Genomic DNA, 26,122 nt, shown 5'->3' on the forward strand with positions numbered 1-26,122 from the left:
CCCAATTAAACGCAGCGAAAATTCGGCATGCACGCCGAGCCCGAACGTCTCCAGTGTGCCAGGAAGAGCATTCGCGAGAGAAAAAAATAAGTCTAACCGCATACCGCCCGTCGATCCCTTTGGACGAACGTCGAACTCGTACGCCAATGACGAATCACCGAATACTTGGAATTTGATTTGATTGAAAAACGCACAATCCGTATACGTTATTTTTTTTTACATCGAACCGATCTGATCGTTCTTTTAATTGGAACGGACTGCACAACGTGCAGACACAATAATAAAGTGAATTTAAATAAAGATGGGATTTTAAGATATAGCGGAAACAAGATGAGAACGAAATGAGAAAATGAATATTTGTGAATAATGCTCCAGCAATAAAGCCAGGGCGGCCGGAACGACAAAATGCAATCATTCTACTCCAGTTAAAGTTTAGGTTGGCTTTATTTAGTTGTTCGTCGACGTAGCTTACCGTCGAGTGCCTGCGCTTCGTAATCAACTAAACTGATTAACTAACAATCTCCGTGCTAAGCCAAATAGAGTTTATAATTGGAAAAAACTGGCCCAGCTGTAGCGCTCTGTTTAGAACCGGAGTTGTTCTGGAGCTTTTAAATGTTCGGCCATAAGTTGGGCCGGTATCAATAATTATTGCATCCCATGTGTATTGCATCAGACGGCGTCCATTGCACCGGCCAAATTTCAATTTGTTTTACGAGACGTTCCGAGAGATTTTGTGGTCAAAAAAATACTAATCGCCCTGTGTGTCGGCGACGATCTGGATCATTCCTTGGACGGATCGTATATACGCGATTCGATAACAAACGACGACAAATATCAACAGCAGTTTGAGTCATGTTGAAAAAAGATACGCGGGGCTGCCCACTGGTTCGGTTTTGTACAACCCGAGATAAATCAATGACGGTATGGGCACTCCGTGAAATCGAGAACGTCGCCGATTTTACCAGCTTATCTCGCACCTGTATCGCTTACAGTTATACCCAGATATGCAAAACCCATCGAGACATACGGCATTCGAGATAATTAAACAACTTCCTCCACACTTAAAAAAGAAGAGCGATAAGGTTTTATTTCCTTTAGAGCTCAGAGAAGTGCTTAAACCAATAGGTATAGTTTGTTACACTCGAAGGTTCCTTCTAATACATGTTAAAATCCGGGATAATCTTCCACTCGTTCCTTGTAACTTAATAATAGCAATAATTGAATCTCCCGGGGTATTATATCACATGAATACACGCTGGCTTACCTAATAGTATTTACCGAGATTGGAAAACGTGATGGGCATCTACCCTATACAGACGGTTTATTTACGAATATTTGCACAACCTATTATATGTAGCGTTATATTTCGAAGTTGATTTGATTTACTTTTATTATTGACGGCTCGCACGAATCTCTGCAATAAAACGGTACCACTTCGCCACCATTTAAGTACCTTCAGTGGAACGTCGAAGTTCCACTAGCGGCTGTTTTTTCCGATGTCCCTTACCAAAAGCTTCGTAAAGCCGTATTTCAGTTAAGCTTGAGAAAAATTACATCATTATGGGACATTATAAAGGGCATCAGTGTTGTCAGAATTATTTTCTTCAGAATGCAATAAAAAGAAAAAGTGCCTTTAGGAGTATTTAAGCATACCACAAAGCGATTACGACCAATTAAATTGCCGAACACCTTTCATCTTATTCATCCCTCAATCGCCGTGCGGAGAGGATTTTATGAGCTTTAAAAAATCAATTCAATTAAATGAAAAAATATATTGCTTAGCACGTGTCTGGGAAAAGCCCTTTGATGAAACCGAAGTTGGCTGTTAGGGATAAAGTCGATAAATGCAAAGAATGCGTGTAGAAGGTGGTCCATTAGAGGTGATCCCGTACCTTATCTCGGATAGCGAAAAAATGATTTTACGGGGCAATTCGAGAGAAAGGCGATACACTAACTAGTCGAGAACTAGGTAACCGTATTAAACGCAACTAATAGCATCGACTTCCGCACGAAATTAATAGGCAATTGTACCAATTAACCTTAGAAAAATTTAACTTAAAACTGAATTTATTGGTCAGATTTTTCATATACTTTCAGACAAAAAACCGAATTTATTGTAACAACCCATTGTCATGTCACTGAAATTAGCTATAGGTTATTCAACTAGAACCTAGATGGTTCAAAGTTTACAGGGTGTTTTATTAAAAATAACGAAGTTAAAGTATATACTTACGAGATATACAAGTGTGTGTGTATATATATATACACACATATATAATTTGTTTCTTGGAACTTTCTTGACTCCTATTTTTTTAGCTAGTTGCCACCACATATAGTAAACACACTCTTCCTTCACCACATCATCAGGAACTTCTCTGTCGCCCTAGTCAATAAAAATATAATTTCCATAAAATATTTTCACATTTAAGGACTTTCAATTTAAAATAAAAAGTCCTGTCCTTGGCTGAACTTTAAATTACCGCCAATAAAACAATGAAGAACATCATTAGTTTTGTTGACGAGACGTTCTTGAGTTTTTAAGCAGAACTGCCGAATGGCTTTTTTCACCTGGTAAAATAGACACAATCTAACGTTACCTATGCGGGCTTACAATTAAATTTATCATGCGACTTCGGGAATGAGAGAATATTTCAAGAGCGAGCTGCGGATGTTGAAATCGACGGAAATTGAATTTAAAAATACTCCTAGTACACTCTATTATTTGTTTTTTTCTTACTTGATATTAAAAATAATTGATCAAACGTTTGTCCCTCCAAACGAATAAACAGATAAAAGGGAACAAAGCAAGGTCCTAATTTTTAATTAAAATGCTCAGCATTTTATTCAAAACTGCACCACACTCCTATTTTATATCCTGCTAAAATATGATGTGTGATGGTCATTAGCAATTGTAGTGACGATATTTCCTTGTTCGTTTATCACATAACCTGCGTTTGTCAACTGGTACGCAAATGTGCTTGCATTTGTGTTTGGCGTATTTTGTGAAGTAACTACATTAGCACTCGATAAAATCTGCGGTACTGGAGTAACCAAAAACGTTTGAGACTGTTGGTTAACAGATGTTTCAGTCGAAGAAACAACTAAAGGAATAACTTGCTGAACTTCACTGCTAATGATACATTTTTGTACTTGTTGAATATTTTGGTCTTTTTGTCTTTCCACGTTGCGAATTTGCGTTGGCAGCTGAACTTGAACATGCGGTTGATTCTGAGTTAAAATTTGTTGCGGGTGCTGTTGTTGCGGTTGCTGAGGGGGGGGTTGGTGATTATTTCCTCGAGGTTCTAACTTACAAAATTTTACATGTGGAAACTGTTCTTTCATAAAATGTCTAAAGGTTGAATAACCCATAAGTTTTACGCCAGGTTCCAAAATTTGGCCATATTCTTTGTAGGCATCATGGAGATTCTTTCGCGTGACGTCCCAAGGTAACTGTATAGGAAGTTTGGTATTAAGAATATCTCTTTCTCCAGTATGCTGTTCCAAATATTGCTTCAAAAATTCTCTGGCATGACAATATATATCTAAGCTAAATGTGTTATGAGGTTTTTTTCCGTGATTTCCATGCACCCTTGGGGCAACGCCATGAGTCATAACGTGTTTTCTAATTCTTTTCAATTGATAATGGGTACAGTTCTCCAGGTACAAAAAGGCGTCTAGGCATACTCTTCGTCCTTGATAAACATACTGGGCCCTAAGTCGTCGCCGTTCTCTGTGCCTTACAGTGATATCAGGATTTGCAAGGCAAGCCATTGTTACACCCATTAAATACATATCATGCTCGCCTTTTGTCAGTTCTGCAATATTATGTCTATGTTTAAATACAGTCTCTGGATTCAGGCCTCTAAAACAACTCTCATCATGGCATTCACAGCCCCTCTTAAACCGCTCCTTAACTTGGGCAGGGTTTTCTTCTAGCTTTGTTGGTTCACTTGCGGCAGGAAGACCAATCGCTTTCTTCTTTTGCTCTCTAGGAGAAACTTTTTTTCTATTCACGGACTTGGGACGACTAGATTTACTTTTTTGTGTTGGTTTGTGTTTTGGCTCGATGCTCTTAGATGCACTTTGGGAAGTAGTTTCTTCGGAAATTGGTTGACTCGCATATATGGCAGTCAAGTTTGAATCCAAGGGATCAACAATAGCATGGCCCTCCCAAATAACCTTAAAAAGCATGCTGATATATTGAATTATTGTGCTGAAAGTAGACGTACCACTTGAGGGTCATCTATAGTGGGGAAGGTGCTGGTGCCATCAATAGTGGAGAAATAAGAATGACTTATTGAAACTGGAGTATAGTGAATGGCTGCTTGTTCTTCAGTACCAACACTGACATCGGCGTCTTGATTGAAATTTGTATTATGGCTCTGATTCTCATCCATTTCACTATCTTGTTTCTCAGACAGCAAACTATGTAAGACCTCACTTGCTTCTTTTCCTGTCACATCTTCAGCCATCTAAAACAGTTTTCCAATTGTCCTTTAAATTGCTTTACCTACTGGATTGGTAAAATTATTGCGAACAGCTTCAATGTGTGCCAGCTGTTGACTCAATACAGCTCTATGAAAATGAGAATTTTAACAGAACAATACATAACTCAGTATTGTTGCTTTTTTGGATATATTTTATTGTTGTAATTTTTTTATAAGTTTGCAGTGTTTTAATCATGATCGACTCAAGACTTGAGAACTAAAAACACAATATATATTATGGAGAAAAACACAAGTAATACAAAAGCAAAAGAGCAGATAGGTGCTGGGTAGTTCGGTAGGTAACAGCTTTAATTGACTTTTAAATGGTTTATTTGTCCTCAAGTGACTGAAAATTATTGAAATAAAAACACGAATGAAACAAATTAAAAAGAAATATTGCGGACAACCGCCGATACAGCTCTACACGAAAACCGTCCTTATGGAAATGATCTAAGGTTCAAATTTGCTAGAAGTTAGACAAAATTCAACCCTATTGGTATTGTTTAACAACAACTTTCTTACCTTTTACTTTATTTATACCTGTAAAACGGTTTAAAATCACGTTAACACCAATTCGTACTTCACCCACACATTCTTTTTCGTACATATAATTACGGTTTTCTTTGTTTTCATATAAATTAAGCTAAAATCAATGCTTTACATAAAAATCATAATAAAAATAGCCATAGCCAATGAAGTAGTCTTAATACATCGCTTCCTTTTGTTCGGCTGTCCGATTTCAATTTCGAATTCATGATTTACCATATTCTTAGGTGTTTTCAAATACTGCACGTTGCTCGATTTCATCTAGAAAATGTCATCTCTCCGCGCTCCAAGTTTTAGTGGTAACGAGTGTATAATAATTCGAGCACAATTAAATTAGAAGTCCAATTTAAAATTATAATCTTATAATTTGATAAATTTTAAAATCGACAAGACGGTATAAGCAAAAATTGAAATATCTACTTTTCGTTGCATCGAAGTTTCATTCGTTACTACGTTCTAACACTGCGCAGGTCTGCTAAACGGTTTTTAACTACCCCCGCCTGCACGTTGAAGGGAAATTTAACTTGACGATTATTAAAATACATCAGCTCACGTAATTCAGCAAGATTTGAAATATTTTCTGTTTCGTTTCCTGCCTTGTCGTTGCTCTCAAAATAAAGATCTTTTCCGAACTTGTCTCGATTGATTTGTTATTAAGGTGACACTTTTAATGACAGAACTGCTTGAAAGCGTTACGTCTAATACAATATTTAGGTTGTAATACACGGATTGGTGCTACGCAATGCAACATTTGTATAGAAACCGTTTGGAACAACATAAGTAATATAAATATTCGAAATATTTATTGTTGCACACGTAATGGAATATGTCACGTGACACGTCTTTGCACATTGATAATGGAGCATCTCGAATCTGACGCATGCGCAGGTAAGGGTGAGTACCTGATTCTCCAGAATAAAGTTATCACTTTCGAATGGTATTTTGGCTATATATTACATTGTTTTTATAAGCTTAACGCTAAGACCTCGCCCTCGCTTCGAAAGAAACCGAAATACACCGAACGAAGAAGCCGAGAGGTTCCGAGGACAACAATTGAAGTTGATGTTGAATTTTCTATTTAAAATTCTGAGGGATATGTTAGTAGTTAGTAATATCTATTTATATATCGTCACCAAATTACTCAACACTGTTCTTCTTTTGGTTAAATACAAATACCAATAACAAGGTAGTTTTGTAGTTGTAGTGACCGCCGAAGGCATAAAAATTATTTTCGTCCATCTGCATAGTGGCCAGTCAGTGATCCAATTCGTCGTTCCAGCAATCGTGTGTACATTTAATTGAAGATGATACTCACTTCATTAACGTATTAATCGTTCGCCAGTATTTCAAGTAAGTTTAGGACCTACCTATTTTTAATTAGCCTTTTTTTAATGTGTTTACATTGGAGGATAGGCGCTTTAATGCTCCCCAGCTAATGAGTCAACAGTCTTCCCAACCGATTCTTTTTTATGTCTTAACTAAACTAGAAAACATGAGCATGTTTTCAAAATTTACTTTCAAGGTGCAGGAGAGTTCAAATGTGTCTAATTATAGAGTGTCTCATTAATTAGGACCACCACTTGTAAACAATATTTTTATGTATTGAATGGGGACATTAATTGCTAAAAGAAGTAGGCATTTACCAATTAAATAAGGTATATTTATAGATTTTCCTGCCTTATTTTTGTGAGTAAAACACAGTATGGTGATAGCGTTGTGGTAAATAAGTCTTAACTGGAAGGCTTTGCAAAGGGCCTCTAGAAACCCACGGGGAAGTATTACGTGTAGCAGACTGACAGAATCACTTTGTTTATTTCACTGGGTGGTCAGTTATTTTGCTGTATATATCAGGATCTAATAGGGATTTTCTTCGAAAGTTAAACCCAGAGATAATCTGCCTTAAAGCCCAATTTATAGGCTGGCATAACGTGGCGTAACGCAAGCATTTCACGAATTGCAGTGTGTATCATGTTGTCCCGGTTCATTTTTTCTTATTTTTGTTCCAGCCTCGTCCATGCCGTGAATTTATTTCAAAAATAGATAAATTGGAATAATATCGAGGGATATTTGGCAACTACATTGATTCCCATCGAGATCTCAAAATCTGGAATTTACAGAAACTATTGAATATTTAAATTAGTCACTTTTTCCTTTTATTTTCGGTTAGTAATTTGTGTTAGTCTTATCCACAGTCATCGCAATTACATCTGTTGCATACTGCACATTTCCATTAAAGAAGTTGGATTTGTCACTCGTGTCTCACGTTGATAAAACGGCATATATCAGAAAGTGACGTCATACATATATTTAATTTGCACACTATATCAACAAATAATGAAAGTTCGAGATAGAAGGTATAATACTGCTTTGCAGCGTATCGGAGATTTAATAGTCCACACCTTTTCCCATAATGGTAGGTTTATAGGTAAGGTTAGAGTTAGTAAGAAGGTAACGAAAAGCAAACAGATTGAGGCATCTCGGGATGAAGCACTGCCGAGCGAAATTACTACTGCCGCCGCTCCTCTCGTAGATGATCTACGTGTCGAGGAATCTCCTTTTGTACTGGGGAACCTCCCCAGAGCCGGGAAAGAAAGGCGAATTGATAATTTAAAGTTGCAATTTCTACCGAGACTTATCAAAACTTAGAAAAGCTTTTTTTGTTAATTGATTCATCAGATCCAATCTTGACCTTACTATGGAGAATTTTTTCACGCACTGTTAAGCTAAATGAGAGAGAGAAATATTTTTGACCCAGCAAATGGTCTTTATTATGTAATTAAAGCAGTATTTTAAACCGTTCATTCTCATATTACGCAGACATTCTTTGTCCCTGCACGGCTAAATTGGAAGAAATATGATAGTTTAACTTAGTTACTTTAATTCGCCTGCATAATTTAAAGCTCGCATTATGCAATGAGGACATCCTTAACTGATCGCCGCATCACCAACAAAATTCTTTCGAAGAATCCTCGGGCAATTAAATGTTTCCATAATGACGTTATTTTCCTTGTGCACTCCCTGCATCTTGTTACCTGATGGGTGCTCGTTAGCACCGAGGGACAAAATAGGTAGAGTTTATATACCAAAATATCAGCGATTCGCTCAGTTGTCAATATTGCAACCAAATTAAAAAAAATAAAGTTTTATCAAACGAGGTTAAGGTCCAAATGATGTTTATTAATTTATGAGATTATTTAAAAGTGCAGGCGAGACGTATCCATTTAAGAAAGCTTCTATTTTGTTGCACACGCCCTTGTCATTTTTTAAACGATGAGATTTCAACGTGCCCTTAACGCGGTTTTCAATTTATCTTAGGTCCGAGATTTTTATGGAAAATATAAACTTAGCCGAAGCCTTTAATCGCAAATGTCCTTCGGATCAACATTGGGGCTGCAACAACAACGGGAACGATGATTTTTATACCTTTAATGTAGATCAGTTTTTACTCTCTTCCAGATATCCAATAGATTTAGAAGCATGGACTTCAAGCACTTAAGTTATCTACTTCTAGTCATAGTACATTATTGTCATGCTAGAGAAGGTAGGAACCTCTTTTTTTCCTCTAACTCAATATTTTCTTCTTCGAGTTCTTCTAAATAAAATTTGATTTTCAGTACCCTCCCCACCATTAATTGTGAAACAGCCTCCCACCGACGAAGTTCTTTTCCAAGTGGAACAAAATGGGGAAAATGACAAACCTTTTTATATCGAGTGCGAAGCTGAGGGCGAACCAGCTCCGAAATATTTCTGGATGAAAAACGGAAAGAAGTTTGACTGGCAAGCTTACGACGACAGAATCTCTCAACAAACTGGCCGCGGAACCTTATCGATCTCTAAGCCTTCTGAAGTGGATATTGGACAATATCAGTGTTTCGCTGAGAACCAGTACGGCACCGCCACCTCCAACTCCGTATTTATGAGGAAGGCCGAACTTAACTCATTCAAAAACGCTCCTCCGATTTCTCTAACGGGTCGAGAGGGTGAAGCCTTCAATTTAACTTGTCAACCACCAGACGGTTGGCCAAAACCTGTGGTACACTGGATCATCATGTATACCAACGGGGGATTTAAAACGATAAACTCTTCAAGAATGACTTTGGATCCTGAAGGGAATCTGTGGTTCTCCAATCTGACTTTATCTGACAATACTGATAACTTCATGTATGCTTGCGCAGCAACGAGCCCGTTCAAACACGAATACAAATATGGAAACAGGGTCTTGTTGAACGTTGTAGCTGCCGGAGTTTCAGCTGCCCAAAATAAGGTGCAACCAGTGCTACAGTATGTTACCCGGAAGAATGAGATTGCTTATAGAGGGAAAAGAGTTGAGCTTTTCTGTATATATGGTGGAACGTAAGTAAAGATTTTTATTCAACTAGTAGATTTTTGTTTTAATCTCATACTTGAGTTCTTGCTGTCGATTATGAAAAATGGTAAAAAATAATCCAAAATTTGCTATAGGAATCTTTAAATCTTTCAGACCGCTACCGCAGACACTTTGGCACAAAAACGGAAAACCTCTACGGTCTACAGACAGGGTGACACAGGGTAATTACGGCAAATCCCTTATTATCAAAGTCGTAGATTTTGAAGATGAGGGAACGTACACTTGTGAGGTCAGCAATGGAGTCGGTGATTCTAAGTCGTACTCCATCAATCTTAGGGTTTTGGGTGAGTAATAAGCTACTACTTCCTCGCAATTTCTAATCCAGAACGCAGTCTTCTGACACCTACGATGCACCTCGTTGCATCAACTATATAAATAAAGGAGCATCCACTATGATATTTCATTCATATGTTACAACGATTAATGGTACTATGTATTTTAATTAAATATTCAGTTAAACTGAATTATATATATGCCATCGTCCGTAATTAAAACAAATTTATTATGAATTGCAACAGCAAAGCGACACAAAACACCTTTCTAATTCACGTTTAAAAATATTTTCACGCCCTGTGCTAAACCTTATAATTCCTTTTCAGCTGTTCCATACTTCATAGAAGAACCTAAGGTAATAACCGCAGCCGAAGACGAGGCAGCAGAATTCCGATGCCAAGCTGGAGGTGTGCCAGAACCAGAAATTAAATGGATTTTCAATGGAAGACCAATTGAGCAGGCACCGAAAAACGATAGACGAAGGATCGAGCAAGGCAGACTTATTATTGAACGTCTTGTGAAAAGTGATACAGCCAATTACGGTTGCAATGCCACAAATTCATTGGGTTACGTCTATAAGGATGTTTACGTGAATGTTCAAGCTTTATCGCCCGAAATCACTGAGGCTCCTAGGGATACCGCGGCAGTTGACAATCAGAGCATTAATATGACTTGTAAAGTAATGGGTGCTCCTAGGCCGACTATTAAGTGGATTCGTAACGGGGAAGAACTAACAGGGGGCAGGTTTAGAGTTCAGGAAAGTGGTGATTTGCTCATTACAGATATCCAGTTCGATGACAGAGGAAATTACACATGTTATGCTGAAAATAAATTAGGAAAAGCCAGTGCCAATGCAAGGCTGGACGTGAAAGAACACACATACATAACGGATGGTCCAGAAGATTATGAAGTTGAATCTGGGACGCCTGCGACCTTCCGATGTAATGCTGTTACTGATGCCTCATTGGACCTTGAGATAATGTGGCTGAAAAGTGGTCAACCAATAGACTTCGAAGCTGAGCCTCGTTTCGTTAAATCCTCCGACTACTCGTTAACCATTACCAAAACCATTGAATTGGACTCTGGGACGTACACTTGTGTTGCTAGAACGGAATTAGATCAGGCTTCTGCGCAGGCGCAGTTGATTGTGCAGGACATACCAAACCCTCCTGGAGATATTAGAGTGGAATGTCATCGTATGGATGCGACCATCCAGTGGTCACCAAAGGGAGATAACAGAGCGCCCATTTTGCGATACATCATCCAATATAACACAAGTTTCACTCCGGATTCCTGGGAAGATGCTTTCAGCGACGTTCCCCCAGTAGATACTACTTACACTATACCCATGAGCTCATGGGCAAATTATACTTTTAGAGTCATTGCAGTTAATAAAATTGGAAGGTCACTACCTTCCCCTCATTCAGAGATATGTTCAACTCCTCCAGCTGTGCCACATAAAAATCCTGATAATGTAGTTGGAGAAGGAGATAAACCAGATAATTTGGTGATTACTTGGACACCGATGCCTCAAATTGAACACGCGGCACCTGGTTTTAAGTATAGAGTTTACTATAAGAGGGATATCCCAGGAATAGATTACGAACCACCTCAAGAAATTACCGATTGGCGTGTAGGACGATTTGAAATTCCTGATCAACCGTCCTTCCAACAGTATAGAATTAAAGTATTAGCTGTAAATGACGAAGGCGAGGCGGATGTGTCTCCCCAGGAAGTTATTGGATACTCAGGCGAAAGTAAACCATTAGAAGCACCTCAAAATTTCACGGTACTCAACGTTCAAAGCCCCACAAACGCCCTTCTTAGCTGGATTGCTGTACCTTTGGAGTCAGTTCGAGGTAAAATCTTTATTCGATACAATTTTGGCAATTATTTTTTAAAATTATTTAATTTTTCAGGTCATTTTAAAGGTTATAAAATAAGTACTTGGAGCGACCAATCTCCGATTGCAAACGAAATTCAAGTTCAAGGAGGCAACGCCAAAGCATTAGTCAATACTTTCGTGCCAAATTCTAAAAATTACGCTCAAGTTTACGTCTACAATGGAAAATTTAACGGACCCCGTAGTGAAATACTCAGTTTCCATACTCCGGAAGGAGTTCCTGGCGAGATGGATGTATTAGAAGCCACCCCACTGGGATCATCAGCATTTATGCTGAAGTGGGAAAAACCAGATAGGCCTAATGGGAATTTGACTGGGTACAACATATATTACGCCGAGGTAGATCAAAATTTGAAGGTGGCGGGAGCAAACGGAAGGAAACCACAGATAACGGACCCAAATAGATTAAGAGCAAAATTGGCTGGTAAGTTGAAATTTATTTGAACAAACCCGTGGTATAAGTTTTAGTGTATGTTTAATTTAAAGGTTTGAGACCGGCAACAAAATATCGAATATACATTAGCGCCACTACTAAAGCAGGCGAATCTAAGCGGTACTTCATAGAAAGAAATACTAAAGCTTTGGGTTCGCATCAACCCGGCGTGCCTAGATTCGGATGGGAATCCGTTAGGGATAATAAGGCAACGTCAGTCATAAGAGTTAATTGGATACCGAGTGAGGACGGCAAGCCTGGATCCCATTTTTATGTGAAATATAAGAAGCGAGGAGAAACCATGTATTTAAAGACCCCACCTGAACTGGATGAAGATTTCCAAGAAGGTAATATTTAAAAAGCTCTTTAGTAGTACGCGTGGACTGTTGACGTTTTTGGGTCGTGTCGAATGGGTATAACTTAGCAACTCCACGTTTTATATGCTCAAAGTTCGTCAGTAATAATATTTTTTGTATTGTATGCAGTTTCTGGATTAGAAAGCGGACAAACTTACGAATTCGTCGTGGTTTCTGTCGACGGCGACTTTGAAACGGAGAGTGAACCACAGGAAGTGTCCACCAATGATGGAATTACCATAACTGCACAACAAGCCGTTGCCACTGCTGGATGGTTCATAGGCATGATGCTGGCTATTGTTATCTTGCTCTTAGTCTTAATAATAGTTTGCATTGTTAAACGGAATCGAGGTGGAAAATATGCAGTACACGAGCGAGAACAAGCGAACGGACGACACGATTATCCCGAAGAAGGAGGATTTCACGAGTATTCCCAGCCGTAAGTTTTGTCTTTGTCTTTGTTTTTTTTTTTTTTTATTAGCCTTTTTTGCCATTTTTCAGTCATATTTGATTGGTTTTCCTTAACAAGTACTAATATTTCTTGAACTTCGCCCTAGTCATATTTTGACATTTACTTTTCGTTGGAAATGAAGCAACACGGTAAAGAGATTGTTTTTTTCTCATATATCACTTTTAATAGACAATTTCGGTATTAAAAAACTCCATTATTTTAACAGAATTCTCTAAGACGAAACTCGACCTCATTTAACCTTATTAACTCCCATTATAAATTTCATTATCGCATACTCAGGTTGGATAGTAAGCCCCACGGAAGGCCCTCAATGAGTAGTGAACCAAAGATCAGCCCCGAAAGTGATACCGACTCAATGGCTGAATATGGAGAGGGAGATACAGGTAGGGAGCATGCGAACGCTCAACATGCATTTGTTAGATATCTTTGTTGCCTCATTCATTAATTATTTATTCTTTGATTTTTTTTATTGTTTTATTTTTCGTTTCATTTTCGTTTTTGTTTTCGTTTATATAGAAGGTATGAATGAAGACGGATCCTTTATTGGCCAATACGGACAGAAAAGAGGTCAAGGCGAATCTACGTCCCAAGGATTTGCGACACTCGTTTAATGTGTAAGATTTTTTTTATTTACATTTGGTTTGCTTAGTTCAATTAACATTTTATTAACATCTGCCACATTTCCACCATAATTTCCTCGTGATTATGTTGTTTTATTACTGATACGTTTCTGACAAGTATCCAATAACCTTAATAATTTGTGTTTACTAGTACCGATCGGTGCGCCAGTAGATCAGTAAAAGACATTGCATTTACGTAGGAAAAGTGTTTCGTAACATATTAGTTAGACGTTTTGATCCTTTGGTTCCCGCAAAATGCTGAATGATCTGAGAATCGTATTGTCTCAAAAATAGAGAGATGAAATTGGAACGTCTCATGTTCATCTATTACACAGACAATTCTGGAACGTTCGCTCCAACTCGTAATCGCTTCGCATTTTATCAGGACTCTCAGTATTTAGGAATGAACAGAATTTCTCAGAACGAACCAAAATCCGTGTTCAAAATCAACGATGAACTGTAGTCCCAATAAAACATCCATTTTAATATATTTGATTTTTTTTATAGGTCGTTTTACTGAAGACGGATCTTTTATTGGTCAATATGTTCCAAGTAATATGAAGCAAATGGGTACAACTGGAGCGCCATGCACTAATAATAACGCAGTTGCCACCTACGTTTAGAAAAATCATATATTTTGCTTACGATGTGGTGTCTATGTTCTTAATTTTAAGGAAACTCAGTAGTTTACTTACAACGGTTAATAAGTTATAAAAGTGCGGTTGTAGCTTCGATATCTTGTTTTTATAAAGTGGGAAACCCTGATTTTCCCACAATACTGAAACTATTCAGGACGCAAACATTCTTCGGTCAGAAACGCTTGGACCCGGGAAATTGTAGATATTTACCACTGGTAAATGGATTTTGGTTCAAAAATGATTTTTTTCTTTAAAAAAATTGTAATTGAGGCGAAATCCGACAATTTCACTTGTCCATTAAGATTGTACGCTAGTTGTGTTCACTCTTTAAGGTATAAGCTCTCTTTAATTCTAGTCTGTGTGACTAGGGAGGAATCGTAGTTTTTAAAAAGTGTAAATATAACTCAGTACACATAGAGAGAGAACATTGAAGATTTATGAAGTCGTTTTGTTCGTCAAGAGTATCGTTTCAGTAGAAATATTTAAATACTGCCTTTAGCTTTATTCTAATAGTATACTGATACACCCTACTACAAGATATTTCAGCAAGAATGGCAGAAGGGTATTATTGCCAATCTTGCGATGTTTGATTTTGCATTAATTCGTCCACTTTTGTTTAACGAACTGCTGGTCGAATCAATCGCGCAATGCTAATTTTTTAATTGTTACTTTTCTGTTACAAGAACAAGTCACGATTTTTTGATAAGTTCACCAATACAAACCGATAGAAAACCAGAAAATAAGTTCGGTGATTTGCGACAACTTCGTCGACGTTCGATAAACAGGGTAGTTTAACACCTTTTTTTTTGTCTTTTTTAACACATGTGTGTAAGAAGTGTTTGGTTTTCGATGCGGTTTGCCCACACGGTGAAAAGTGAAGAGGAATGATTTATCAATATGCCAGCAAGATATCGGAGACCAAACATCGTCTCCCTAGCATATTGGTTGATTTGTTGATATTGTTGATGAAGTCTATCGAGTAATCGAGGAAATTACTTTTTGTTAGTGTTACGTTAGGCTGAAAATGATGCAAGAGAAAAATTATACTCCATTTCCTGGTTGGGGACGTCTCAAACGTCCGGCCATAGCAGAATTTTCCAAACTTTCCTCTTGAATTTAAAATTGCTGTTATGCGGTCGATTGGTCCGGCAGTTTAGTGTGTAATATTTACGAATCAAAATATGGATTTAATATAGTAATATATTTTGTTGTTCGTTACGATTTAAAATATTAACGATAGGTCATTTTTAAATTATAATGGTTTTGTTACGAAATGGAATACTGATTTCATGTAATGTATCGTATTTCAGAATAACTTTGTATTATTACGTTTTAAATATGCGAGGTGAATCCCAGCGTCTCTTGATTTACGAACTTTCTCATGGGGTTTATGTAGTGTACTCGTAATCACGATATTTAATATTAATCCCTTTCTCGAGTTATCAACAATAGCCAATTTCACAACTGGCAGCTTGGATGCAATTATTAGTCTCCGCTTAAAATCCTTGGTGTAAAAAGTCATTTCATTGAAAAACGTTAGGATCGGATCAAACATAATGAAACTTCGTTTTGCACAAAAGGCCCTAATTTCTCATTTTTAAATTGTCTCATTTTTATTAAAGACTTTCGGTCAGCGACTCACTGGTTTAGGTTTAGAGTTTTTTTTATTTATGCAAACCCCCCGGCTTCGAGCCGATGCGTTAGTTATAGTTGTAGCAGTCAAAGGTTAGTTTTAGTTTTCTCTATAAAATTACTGATGACATATTGAGGCTGTTGCTGTACCATATATTGAGAACTTCCACATGCCATCATTTCCATGACATTTAAGCCTAATTTTAGATGTATTCCACAATTAAGACGATATTAAGTGAATAGAATTATGTTGCGCCGTTTAAGGGGAAGTCGGTTGATTGAGCGTCACTCTTCGAATCTCTGCAACATTACTTCAGACTTTTACAATTAATTTTAATTTTAAATTTAGTAATTTTTAACGTTTAATATTTTCCCGAATATGCGGAATCTCTACAGCAGTTTAGTTATTTAATCTTGTGGGACCAGCTTTTCGATGAATATTCTTTATTGCGATAGCAGGTCTGGCTCCTTCCGAGTCTTCGTGCAAACCTGCCCGATTCTTTTAAGTTCTTTGGAATTGCGCAGGCGCTTTCTGGACGGGTTAAACCGACTAACGTTTTCTCGTATGGAAACGAAAGACAAGCGACTTAAATTATCATTTCGTAGCCGTATCGGTGAACGTATCTCGATCGTTCCGATATTAAGCAATTCCAAAAATTCTCGACTCGACTGTTTATTTAAAATTTTTTGAAAGCGGCGTCCTTGCAATTATTTGTTGCGGCCACTGGTCAAACGTCGCACTCACTGTAGGTTTAGCGTTAAAAAACTGCAAAATAATTGTGAAACGTGAATTCTGGGTGTTTCGTTAGGCGTTAAATAAGTTATTCCATATTTCTTAATTCTTCCAACGTAACGTTAAGGACTGCTTGTGACTCACGTACGGCACACCGACCCTTGCCATTGCGATTATTATTATCTCCGATTCAAAATTCAATAAATATTTACATTGGGAGTAGCGGTAGGGCAATTTTTCTACGTGTATCGAACGATGGCAAAATTATTGTTTCGTGCCTTTGATGATGTTGTCTTTCGCCGAATCGTTATTCAGAAAAATTGTATCGATATACTCACTCCAAATATTAATGTCGTCTACATGTTGTCCAGGCTTTCTGCATTGATGTACTTTTTTGGCATGTGGACGCATTGAATATTACATAGATTAATCGTTGATTCACTGTACTGTTGGATATTGAGTATTAAATTATTAATATACATATAATTATTTAGGGGTTAACATGACCATTGCTTTACTGCGGCATGAAGCGGGCGCAAAGCATTCTTCGAGTTGTGAACACGGTTTTTCCCGCAAACAAAATCGTTTTTCTTTTTTCTTTTTTGGCAACGCATTCGAGAAGTTATCTCCCAACTTTTGAATTTTCCAGACGTCCGCCCTGTTCTAAACCGTTTAGCAAACGTATCCTGTAGGGTATTGGAAGTAAATGTGACGAGGAAATTATTCAGAATATTTTTCTTTAACATTTTGCGACGAGGCACGTGATCTAATAATTTCTTCGCCAGCTAGTTCTGTGTTGCTTTAAGTGATTTGAATCTCATAAATATATACTTTGAATTGCATTGCTTTTGTAACTTCGTTATGTTAATATCGGAAACTGTTTAGAAACATACAATATTTGTCATTTTTTGCACTAATAAATATTTAAATCACCCTGCATTCTTTTTTTTTTGTCGTCCGTAGAGACCGAGCCGTTTATCGTCTGAGGTTTAAAGGTCGCAAGGCACAAAGGTGCTGCGGCCGCTACAGTCGTGACGGTAACGGTAAGTACGACCCGGCTGAAACTCAGACGGGCGCTTCGTTTCGGTAAAGTATTTAGCGTAAAAGAGGCAACGGGAATCGACCTTCGTTACGTCCCTACTCCCAATTTCGCCGCCATGGAATAGGGTTCTGTTCGCTCAAAAAGGACCTGATTACCGTGAAAAACGACGCCACGTCCAGTTCTTCTAAATCATTGCTCCAAACGTCGATCTGCTACAACAGTGTTAGGTTATGTTAACTTATTGTTTATTTTTGCCCTTTATGTCTATCCTTTTTATAGCATTGTATCTGGATAATTTATAAGTATTTGATATAAAAATATTGTGAAATTAAAGTAATTTTGTACTTGAACATATGTGAATTTCCCCGAATGCGACTTCGAACAGAGCCATGAAATCGTTTGGCATAAAAAACACATCAGTTTCGTGTATTGAGAAATGGTAAATAGCTACGTACGTTAAAGGACTCGAATTTTAAATCCAGAATAACGTTTTCAGATACCAAAGTGAAAAAGGCATGTTACCTTAGATTTTGTGGTAGCACAAATCAAACCAAAATGAATTGTGAGCGATGGTATATTAATATTATAATTAGATATCCCTACATTGTTTTGCTAGTTATCTCCCTTCTTTCCTGCATTTGCCTGATTTTACCCTTTACTATGCGAAATTTAAATGCCTTTAATTTCCAAGATCCCCAAATGGTAAGTATAATTTTTTAAATTATATTTAGCATGGCACATATGCCATTTGCATGCCAACTTGCATTTTTGCCACATATTGCATATTAATTATGACAGTCAACGAAACAATCAAATTGACGGCACGTAAACGCAAATTATACAAAAAGTATAAATGCATATAAGTGGCCTCATATGATACATTTTATACTGCCTGAGGATGTCACACACTTGTGTGAATTACATTCTGCATGTGACATATAATTGGATGCACAAAGTGACTTGGTAGCTCTTTGCTTATTTGATCTGGGATACGGGACACATGGCATTCCCTCCCTTAACATATTACCTATCCTAAGTATTGGTCTTCGGCTTACCAGTTAAATACACCTTTGATCTTCTTAATAGTGTGAAGAAGTTTTAGAATGTGTCCTGTGGTCTTATCTTTAAATTTTGGTATTGCGTTAAGTGCTCGATACATGGAAATGTGAGGAATTGTGCACGCATACTTGCAGGCTTTTGGAGAATTTCGTTCTTCATGTTTCCTTTGCTATCAATAGAGGAAGTTACTTGAGTCTACGACAACAATCAATAGGAGCAGAGAGCAACTGTTGCCGATTACTCATATCATGTAGTACCTATATTTATGTGTCATGATTTGATTAGATTTATTCAGACAAATTATAGGATTTTTTTTGTGATCGCTTACATTTACGAATTCACTTGTTTTTAATGATGATTTCGCCCCAAAACCTAACTGACCAGGGGGGCTGCCAAGTAAGCAATGTTTCTGCATAGTACAGCATACTAGACGTGAGAGTATACTAAAAGCTTTATCATCACATCAAAGCATTGCCATAGGTCTTGAGTAATAGCTGATCATTAAAAAAAAAACCTTGCAGTAGAAGGTGAACCATAATCATAAGCTGTTGATTAACGCATTTATCATCAAACATTTGACAAACAACACGTAACAAATGAACCCATCCAAAACGTGCTTCTGATATTTCAACCATCACTTTGGGTTTTTTATGGTCACCCCATGTCTTCCCAACATACAACTACATCAATACTGTCTATAATTTGACGCCAAGAGAAATATTTATAGGCGCTTTAGTTACGGAAATTACTTAATAGAATTTGCTCTTCACTTCAGGGATTTTCCACAAGGAATACGTTGATTTCAAATCGCCTTACGGCTTGGGAGAACTTACAACGTGAGATTCGGCCGTCTGGAATTTTAACTAAAAATCCGAAGGAATTTTTAGCTGCCAACCATTTAAACACCACCACTGTAGTTTCTAGCACGCCCTATATAAAAAGACGGGGATCGAAAAAGAAAAATAAACAGCAGAATAGAATACATGCGAATCAGATTGAAGCGGAAGACTCAGAAAGAAATAAACTTGTGTTCGGAAAGGTCAGTTGTCTATATAGGGTGTTTAAAAAAGACGTGGCAATATTTAAAGCGGTGGGTAATTTTATGAAAAAAAGTCTATAAATATAAGTCCGGAAATGTATTGCTTCTCGGATATAGGGTGTTAGTTTTCTTTGAAATAACGATTTTTGAAAGATAACTCAAATTATATTCCAAAAACTATTACAAAAATAAACTAATTTTATACGTCCATTAATTCCACGAAGGATAACCCTGTATCTTGGAAACAATACATTTCCAAGGCTACGTTTATGGGAACTATTTTTCATAAAATGACCTGAGAAATCACCCCCATACGTATTGCCACGTCGTTTTCAAACACCCTGCATACGGGTCGTCCCTATTTGGCTCTCTTCATCACTAGTGTTATTGAATTTCAGCTAATGAACACTAGTGAGAGGGATTCTCTAGACATGCTCGAGAAAAATAAATGGCGGGATTTGCAGAACTTAACTGGTTACCACCCGAGTGAAGTGTTAGTGAGTTATGAAGAGCAGTTCTGTGGACAACCAGGTGAACTGCCAGTCACGCATTAACATTACTCCGTTTTGAAAGTTATTTTTTTATAGATGAAAAATATGCTCATATGGTTGTTACAACAAAAAATGAAGATAATCTTTTTACATTGCAATATTTGCGATCTTTATGTAAACTAGAACGCGTTATCATGAACTCGAGACTAATGAAGGGCAGATGTATTTCAAATAATCAGGAACAGGGGAAGTGTTGCAAGCCATGGTCGCTACCCAATTATGTAGCGACGCTGTTCGATAGGCATTCCTGTTTAACAATTACGGTAAGACAGATTTAATAATGATTGGTGATCATTAAAACGAGTTGTGTTGCCGCATTTCGCTCTGAATTCCTTTTTTGGATCTAAACATAATTTAATGTAGTATTTTTTATTTTAGGAAGATGACGTAAATGGGACTTTATCAATTTTAGAGAAGTGCGCCAATTACTTTCACGAAAACAGGCTAGATGGAAAATGTTTAAAACGGAAAAATTGTGACGTCCCATTACAATGTATTAAGCACGATGCTGTTTATAGCATTCTTAAGTATCTGGCTAGCATCACATACTTTCCTCGAGGGGTACGAACGATTTCGCAGTGTTTTCAATATTGTGATAGTGACTCGTGACATCCCAAACTTTATCTTTAGGAAGTGGACGCTAGTACCCAGGAGCTCAAAGAAACAATCCTTTTTTTACCAGTCGCAGCAGGGATTGCTAGTGTTCCCCTCTATCACGACATCACATCTTTGGGAACAGACTTCGAAGGTCTGTCAATAGTTGCAATGGACTTTGGTATAAAGAGTACAATTTTTGACGAGTACCTCATTCGAGACACTCGACTGATGGCCCTGGGAACGCTTTTTGTACTTTTATGCGTCTGGATATATACAACATCTATATTCCTAACTATAATGACAATAATTTCCATACTATTTGTATTGATCGTCAGTTATTTTTTATACAAAGTTGTATATGGAATCTCGTTTTTTCCTTTTATGAACGTTCTTACAGTCGTTATCTGCATAGGTATGTGCGAAATGTGGCCTCGACAGTTTGTCTCATATTTCTATTTTTTAGGACTTGGGGCTGATAATACATTTATATTGTGCAAGTTTTGGCAAGTGAATAAAATACGGCAATCTGCGAGTAATGATACAAACAAGATCATGATCGCCACCTTTCATCACGCCTTGAAGTCTTTATGTATCACATCGCTCACTACTGCTGTTGCCTTTTGGGGCTCATATTTTACTTCTGTAACGGCCATTGTTTGTTTTAGGTGTGTATTCCTTTTGTTGAGTGGAATGCGACTCATACAAATAATAAAGATTCACGTTGTTGAAAAATGTTTGCTGCGGCGCATATTCATTTTATATACGCTGATAACTTTTGTTCTGTCGATGCACACATACTCTGTATCTCTGTTAAATTGTTTTTTTTTTGTCAATTTCAGTATTTTCGCTGGCACTGCTATAGTAATAAATTTTATATTGACCATTTCGTGGGTACCTGCCTGTTTGATCATACGAGAAAACAGCTGCTTTTCTCGTATGACGCCATACTATAGTATGTTGTCTAAAACGGTTGGTCTGCTATGTGCTACAAAATGGAGTAAAAAACTCGGTGAGTATTCAGTTTGCCCGGCATCGAAAACGTTGAGATATTAATTGGGTCGTTAATTTTAGCTGCAAAATGGAACTGCCCAGAAGAATTTTTAATAGAAGCAGTTGTGCATTTAAGATACTTTTGGATCGTCGGATTTACGAGTTTAGCACTGGCCAGTTCTTTTATAGTTTTTGTTAAACCGGGCTTAGTCCTGCCTACATCGGTGGACTTCCAGCTGCTATTGTCTAGTCATCCCTTCGAAAAATACGACTTCATTTACAAACAGAAATTTTTATTTAATAAAGAAAAGGCAAGTTTTCGATCGCGGAAAAATAGAACGAAAATAAATGATATTCCTTTATAGGAGGACTATAGTATTACGGAATATAAGATGCCCCTGCGTTTTGTTTGGGGCGTTCTTCCCGTTGACAATGGTAACCACCTCGATCCGGTCAATTTGGGAAACATCGTTTTGGATTCGAGTTTTGACATGGCCCATGCGAGCTCCCAGATGTGGTTGAAAAATTTTTGTAGGGATATTAAACTTCAGCCATTTTTTCAACCCATCATGGGTATTTCTCTCACCAGCTGCTTCATCCACACTTTCATCAGTAGCATGGAACGCAGGTGCTACGACTCCTTTGCTAAGGAGGATAAGAGCCCGTGTTGTAGTTTGTCAAAGTTCCCTTTCAATAGAACGACCTTTAATTACTGTGTGATTGAGGAAATGGCTGAAATTTACGACGGTCCGCCGGAATATGTCTACCCAAAGACTTCGGGTGCTTTTTTTTCGAAGGGAGAATCACCTTCAATAAGGGCGGTTGCCTTGGAGTTTGATAGTAACGTCTCCTTTTCGATATCCTATAAGAATATCGACCGTTTTTATAAAGAAGTAATGGACTGGGCCACGCCGTATTTATCAACCGCTCCCCCTACTATGCAGAATGGCTTTTTTACTAGCGACTTAAACTTCTACGATCTCCAACAAGAGCTTATTTCCGGAACTAAATTATCTATTTTGACCTCAATGCTTCTAGCGTCGGGAGTTTTGATGCTGACCACCTTAAATCCCTTACTAACTTTCTTGTCGATCGTAACGGTGTTTTTTACGATAATAACCACAATCGCCGGCCTAATATTATGCGGCTGGACCTTAAATATTTTAGAGTCGGTGGCCATTTCGACGTCAATAGGGCTTGCGGTCGATTTCAGCTTGCATTATTGCGTCAACTATAAGCTCTGTCCCTCGGACATACGGAAGAGTCGAGAGGACGCGACTCGATATTCGCTGTCTTGCCTCATGGGCCCTTCGTTCATGGCAGGACTTACGACAGCTGGCGCGGGTTTTTTCATGCTTTTTTCAGAAATCTTGCCCTATTTCCAAGTCGGCTTGTTTTTGGTTATTATTATGAGTATAAGTTGGGCCTACGCGACTTTCTATCTGGGGTCGCTTTTGTATATTCTAGGACCGTCCGAGAATTGTTTACGATACTCTTACATAAAGCTCCGTCGTAAACTTGTGCTCCGTAAGGATAAGTCGGTGAGACACGAAAACAAAGAAGCAATAGCAAACACTTCTAGCTGTACTGATTTAGAGAACGTGTCGTTTATTAGTCACAATACTGACACGTCCAAGCAGAAGAAGTCGTCTTTCGACGAACCTTGTGTAAAATACGTGCCAAATCACGGACTCAAGAGTCAATCGCCAATAAGTAATATTACAATCTTAATGGGTGACGATAAGACGTTAGATTAATGTTGCAAACCAGTTGACAATAAAAATGAATAGGATTAATTCTGATTTTGGGTTGTTATGAGAGTTTAACAGGGGGAGATGATGATTAATATGTAGTGCTTCGACAAGCATCGACGGAGAGAATGCCAAAACGATATGTAGGCGTCATGTCGGATGTTGTATATGTATGTTGTTTATAGAGAGATAGATGACCCCTGAAACGTGATTTTTTAGATCTCAATAAGAGTAAAATAGGTATAGTGCGCGTTTTTATTTGTCAATAAGTGTTTGAGTTTGGGGCCACCTCGCCGAAAGCGATTAGCTTTGTTTCATGTGAGACGGGTCCAACCAAAAAGTGAGCATTCGTCTCAAACAGTAACGCTGCGAAGTGATTTCACCCGTGAGTAATGCGGCAGTACCTGTAGAAATTTTTTCGACGCTGCTACCACATCCCAGATTTGCAGACGATACTTTTTCTCTCTAATGTGTTTTTTGCGCCAGTCGGAGGTCAGTTTTATCCGTTGCCTTTTTTCGTCGTAAAAATGTGCACTCCTTTGGAATCGTTAATTTGCTTCGATAACGTAGACGTTCACATACAGGATTGGAGGTGTGTTGAGAAAGGCTCTATACAAGTGAAAAATGCGCAAATGGAAAGAACAAGAAATAACGAAATTGACAGAAATTAAACCCAAAACAGCTGATTATCGACGAACACGAACGCTCTATGCGGAATAAATGCGCGTGCGTCTAATTTGAGTAATTGAGGGCAGTCAATCAGTCATTTTCCAAAGAGCACGTGGTGCGCAGTAGAAATTAGCCGCGAAACTGTTTCGACCTTCTGAGTGATTTGATTGCCAATAGAGAAGCTTCACTTTCAACCTATTGCGAAGGATTCACTGTACGTGTGCGTATATTAAACCTCATAGGTATGCGATTGCAACATCAGTGGATGAAAAAGAAAGAAAAATAAGTTTGTTGCAATCTCCGTAGAAAAGGTGAAATTTAACGTGATAATCAAACACTATCGTAGAGGTAAAATATAAATAATAAGAGTTTTTCTTAAAATGGCGGAAACAATTTTGGACACGTCGAGAGGTTCGCACGGTGTGATTTGAAGCAAAAATCCTTTTTCTTACTCACGTCATTCCACCTCCCTCACATATCTAAGTCGCACTGATATGTAAAATATATGTTGATCGTGGACTTTTAACCACAAAATGTGTGTTTTAAGTGTTTGTGCTCGATAAATGGTCGAAATAGGTAAAACCGGGAAGTAGTGGAATTGAAACTGGCACGTTAAGGATGTAGTCTGATCGTCCAAATAGTAAATGTTCTATATTAGTACTAGGAATATTTACGTGTTATTGTACCTACAGCTCGATTCTTGGACAGGCAAAAATTGACGCTCAATTGTATGCCCATGATGCCGTTTCCAGTTCAAGAAGAAGCGTTTTTCTTGGGTAACTTTAGAGTTATTTTTGTCCATGTTCGAATCTGTGATTCAACATTCAGTTCGACGATAGCTTACACTCGCATGATCGATAGTTTTTACTTTGATCCTGTGTTTCTTCGCAAAATTCAAAAACACATGTTACTGTAAGTAAAATAATTATTTAACGTAAATGTTGTTCTCGATGGTGGATAGAAGTGGTTAAAAAAACATAAATTATTGAATGTAGGCACTAAATTATTTGACGTTAAACGGAACTTTTTGCGTTTTTTCCCATTCAGACACAATAAATAATTTTTTTCAAACAACTTCTTGCGTTTCATTAGGTAAAAGTTAGATTATCAGCTCCGATATCGTTTTGTTTATTTTTCCCCTTTCCGTACTTTTGGGTTTCCTCGTGTTGCCTCCTTTGTCTTTCCTTAGTCTATTTGCGCTGTTCACTCCTACGTTTCTACGATATTTTCGCCATTATGGCAACTGCTGCTTCAGGCCAAAAATCGTCACTTTATCTGGCCTTCGTTCTGGTTTTCCTTCTCGATTTCCCTTCCTTCGGCTGCCTATTACCTTTCTTAGATGCACACCCAGTATGTTACGATATGTTCCGTGTTAAACAAAAACGTTTTTTTTTCTACCACGCAACAGAATTTGAAACATTAAATTTTGAATTCGAGGCTGAATTTGAACCCGTTAGAGTTCCAACTGTTAGAGATCTCAGGTGTAAAACATGAAGTCCCGAGTCTACGCTAATTTGTTAATTGAGTGAAAAAAACCTTTCAGGTATGCAAAATGGACTGTTATTTGTGGCGCTACTTGGCTGCTAACGCAGGTTTTCTCAATAAATTCCTTCATTGCATATCAACGGTGGTTGGTGGTGGTATCGCGACGGCCTCATGAACGTGGATGGCATCGTCTCTAAAGTATCGACATCCCTTATTACTGAAAACTCAATAAATAGTGCATTGCAGGGGAGAAGAAAACCAATTAATGCAGTATATTAACGCACGGTCGTATTTTACAAATTCTTGCGTTGCTTTGTGTTGCTTTCAGTGCAAGTTACAAAATGAAATAGCACGCTCATCATTTTAATGGTCGAAAAAGGCTGAAAAAGATGTAGTATAATGTGGCCTCTAAGTTTAGTTACTTTAAATTTGGTAAGTTACTATTTTGTTGATTGAAGA

At 37.8% G+C, this 26,122-nt stretch overlaps 3 protein-coding genes across 8 annotated transcripts; 2 read left to right on the forward strand and 1 right to left on the reverse strand.

Moving 5' to 3' along the window:
- Positions 1-2,049: 2,049 nt before the first annotated feature.
- On the reverse strand, positions 2,050-5,206 carry LOC136350616 (uncharacterized). Its single transcript, XM_066302509.1, has 3 exons — positions 5,010-5,206; positions 4,230-4,472; positions 2,050-4,179 (listed from the first exon to the last, which is right to left on the reverse strand). The coding sequence occupies exons 2-3, from the start codon at positions 4,470-4,472 to the stop codon at positions 2,869-2,871; spliced, it is 1,554 nt and encodes a 517-aa protein (XP_066158606.1). The 5' UTR covers positions 5,010-5,206; the 3' UTR covers positions 2,050-2,868.
- An 838-nt stretch (positions 5,207-6,044) lies between these two features.
- Nrg (Neuroglian) lies at positions 6,045-17,417 on the forward strand. 6 transcript variants are annotated; one of them, XM_066302504.1, is made up of 11 exons: positions 6,045-6,219; positions 6,281-6,383; positions 8,473-8,574; positions 8,648-9,386; positions 9,514-9,704; positions 10,020-11,552; positions 11,613-12,020; positions 12,083-12,376; positions 12,515-12,824; positions 13,137-13,240; positions 13,985-17,417. In XM_066302504.1, the coding sequence occupies exons 3-11, from the start codon at positions 8,511-8,513 to the stop codon at positions 14,098-14,100; spliced, it is 3,759 nt and encodes a 1,252-aa protein (XP_066158601.1). In that variant the 5' UTR covers positions 6,045-6,219; positions 6,281-6,383; positions 8,473-8,510; the 3' UTR covers positions 14,101-17,417. The 6 variants fall into 6 exon arrangements, 5 of the variants coding, with proteins under 5 accessions (XP_066158601.1, XP_066158600.1, XP_066158599.1 ...); XM_066302503.1 differs by having other exon boundaries at positions 8,490-8,574; XM_066302505.1 differs by adding an exon at positions 13,374-13,471 and having other exon boundaries at positions 6,047-6,383; positions 8,490-8,574.
- Positions 17,418-17,511: 94 nt separating this feature from the next.
- disp (dispatched) lies at positions 17,512-25,252 on the forward strand. The gene is made up of 11 exons (XM_066302506.1): positions 17,512-17,961; positions 18,019-18,224; positions 19,357-19,620; positions 20,019-20,151; positions 20,208-20,434; positions 20,550-20,732; positions 20,802-21,180; positions 21,232-21,433; positions 21,608-21,777; positions 21,840-22,069; positions 22,124-25,252. Exons 2-11 carry the CDS (start codon positions 18,078-18,080, stop codon positions 23,513-23,515), a joined length of 3,327 nt encoding a protein of 1,108 aa, XP_066158603.1. The 5' UTR covers positions 17,512-17,961; positions 18,019-18,077; the 3' UTR covers positions 23,516-25,252.
- Positions 25,253-26,122: the final 870 nt, after the last annotated feature.

Source organism: Euwallacea fornicatus, chromosome 3 (genome assembly GCF_040115645.1).
Source record: "Euwallacea fornicatus isolate EFF26 chromosome 3, ASM4011564v1, whole genome shotgun sequence".
NCBI classification, from domain to species: Eukaryota; Metazoa; Arthropoda; class Insecta; order Coleoptera; family Curculionidae; genus Euwallacea; species Euwallacea fornicatus.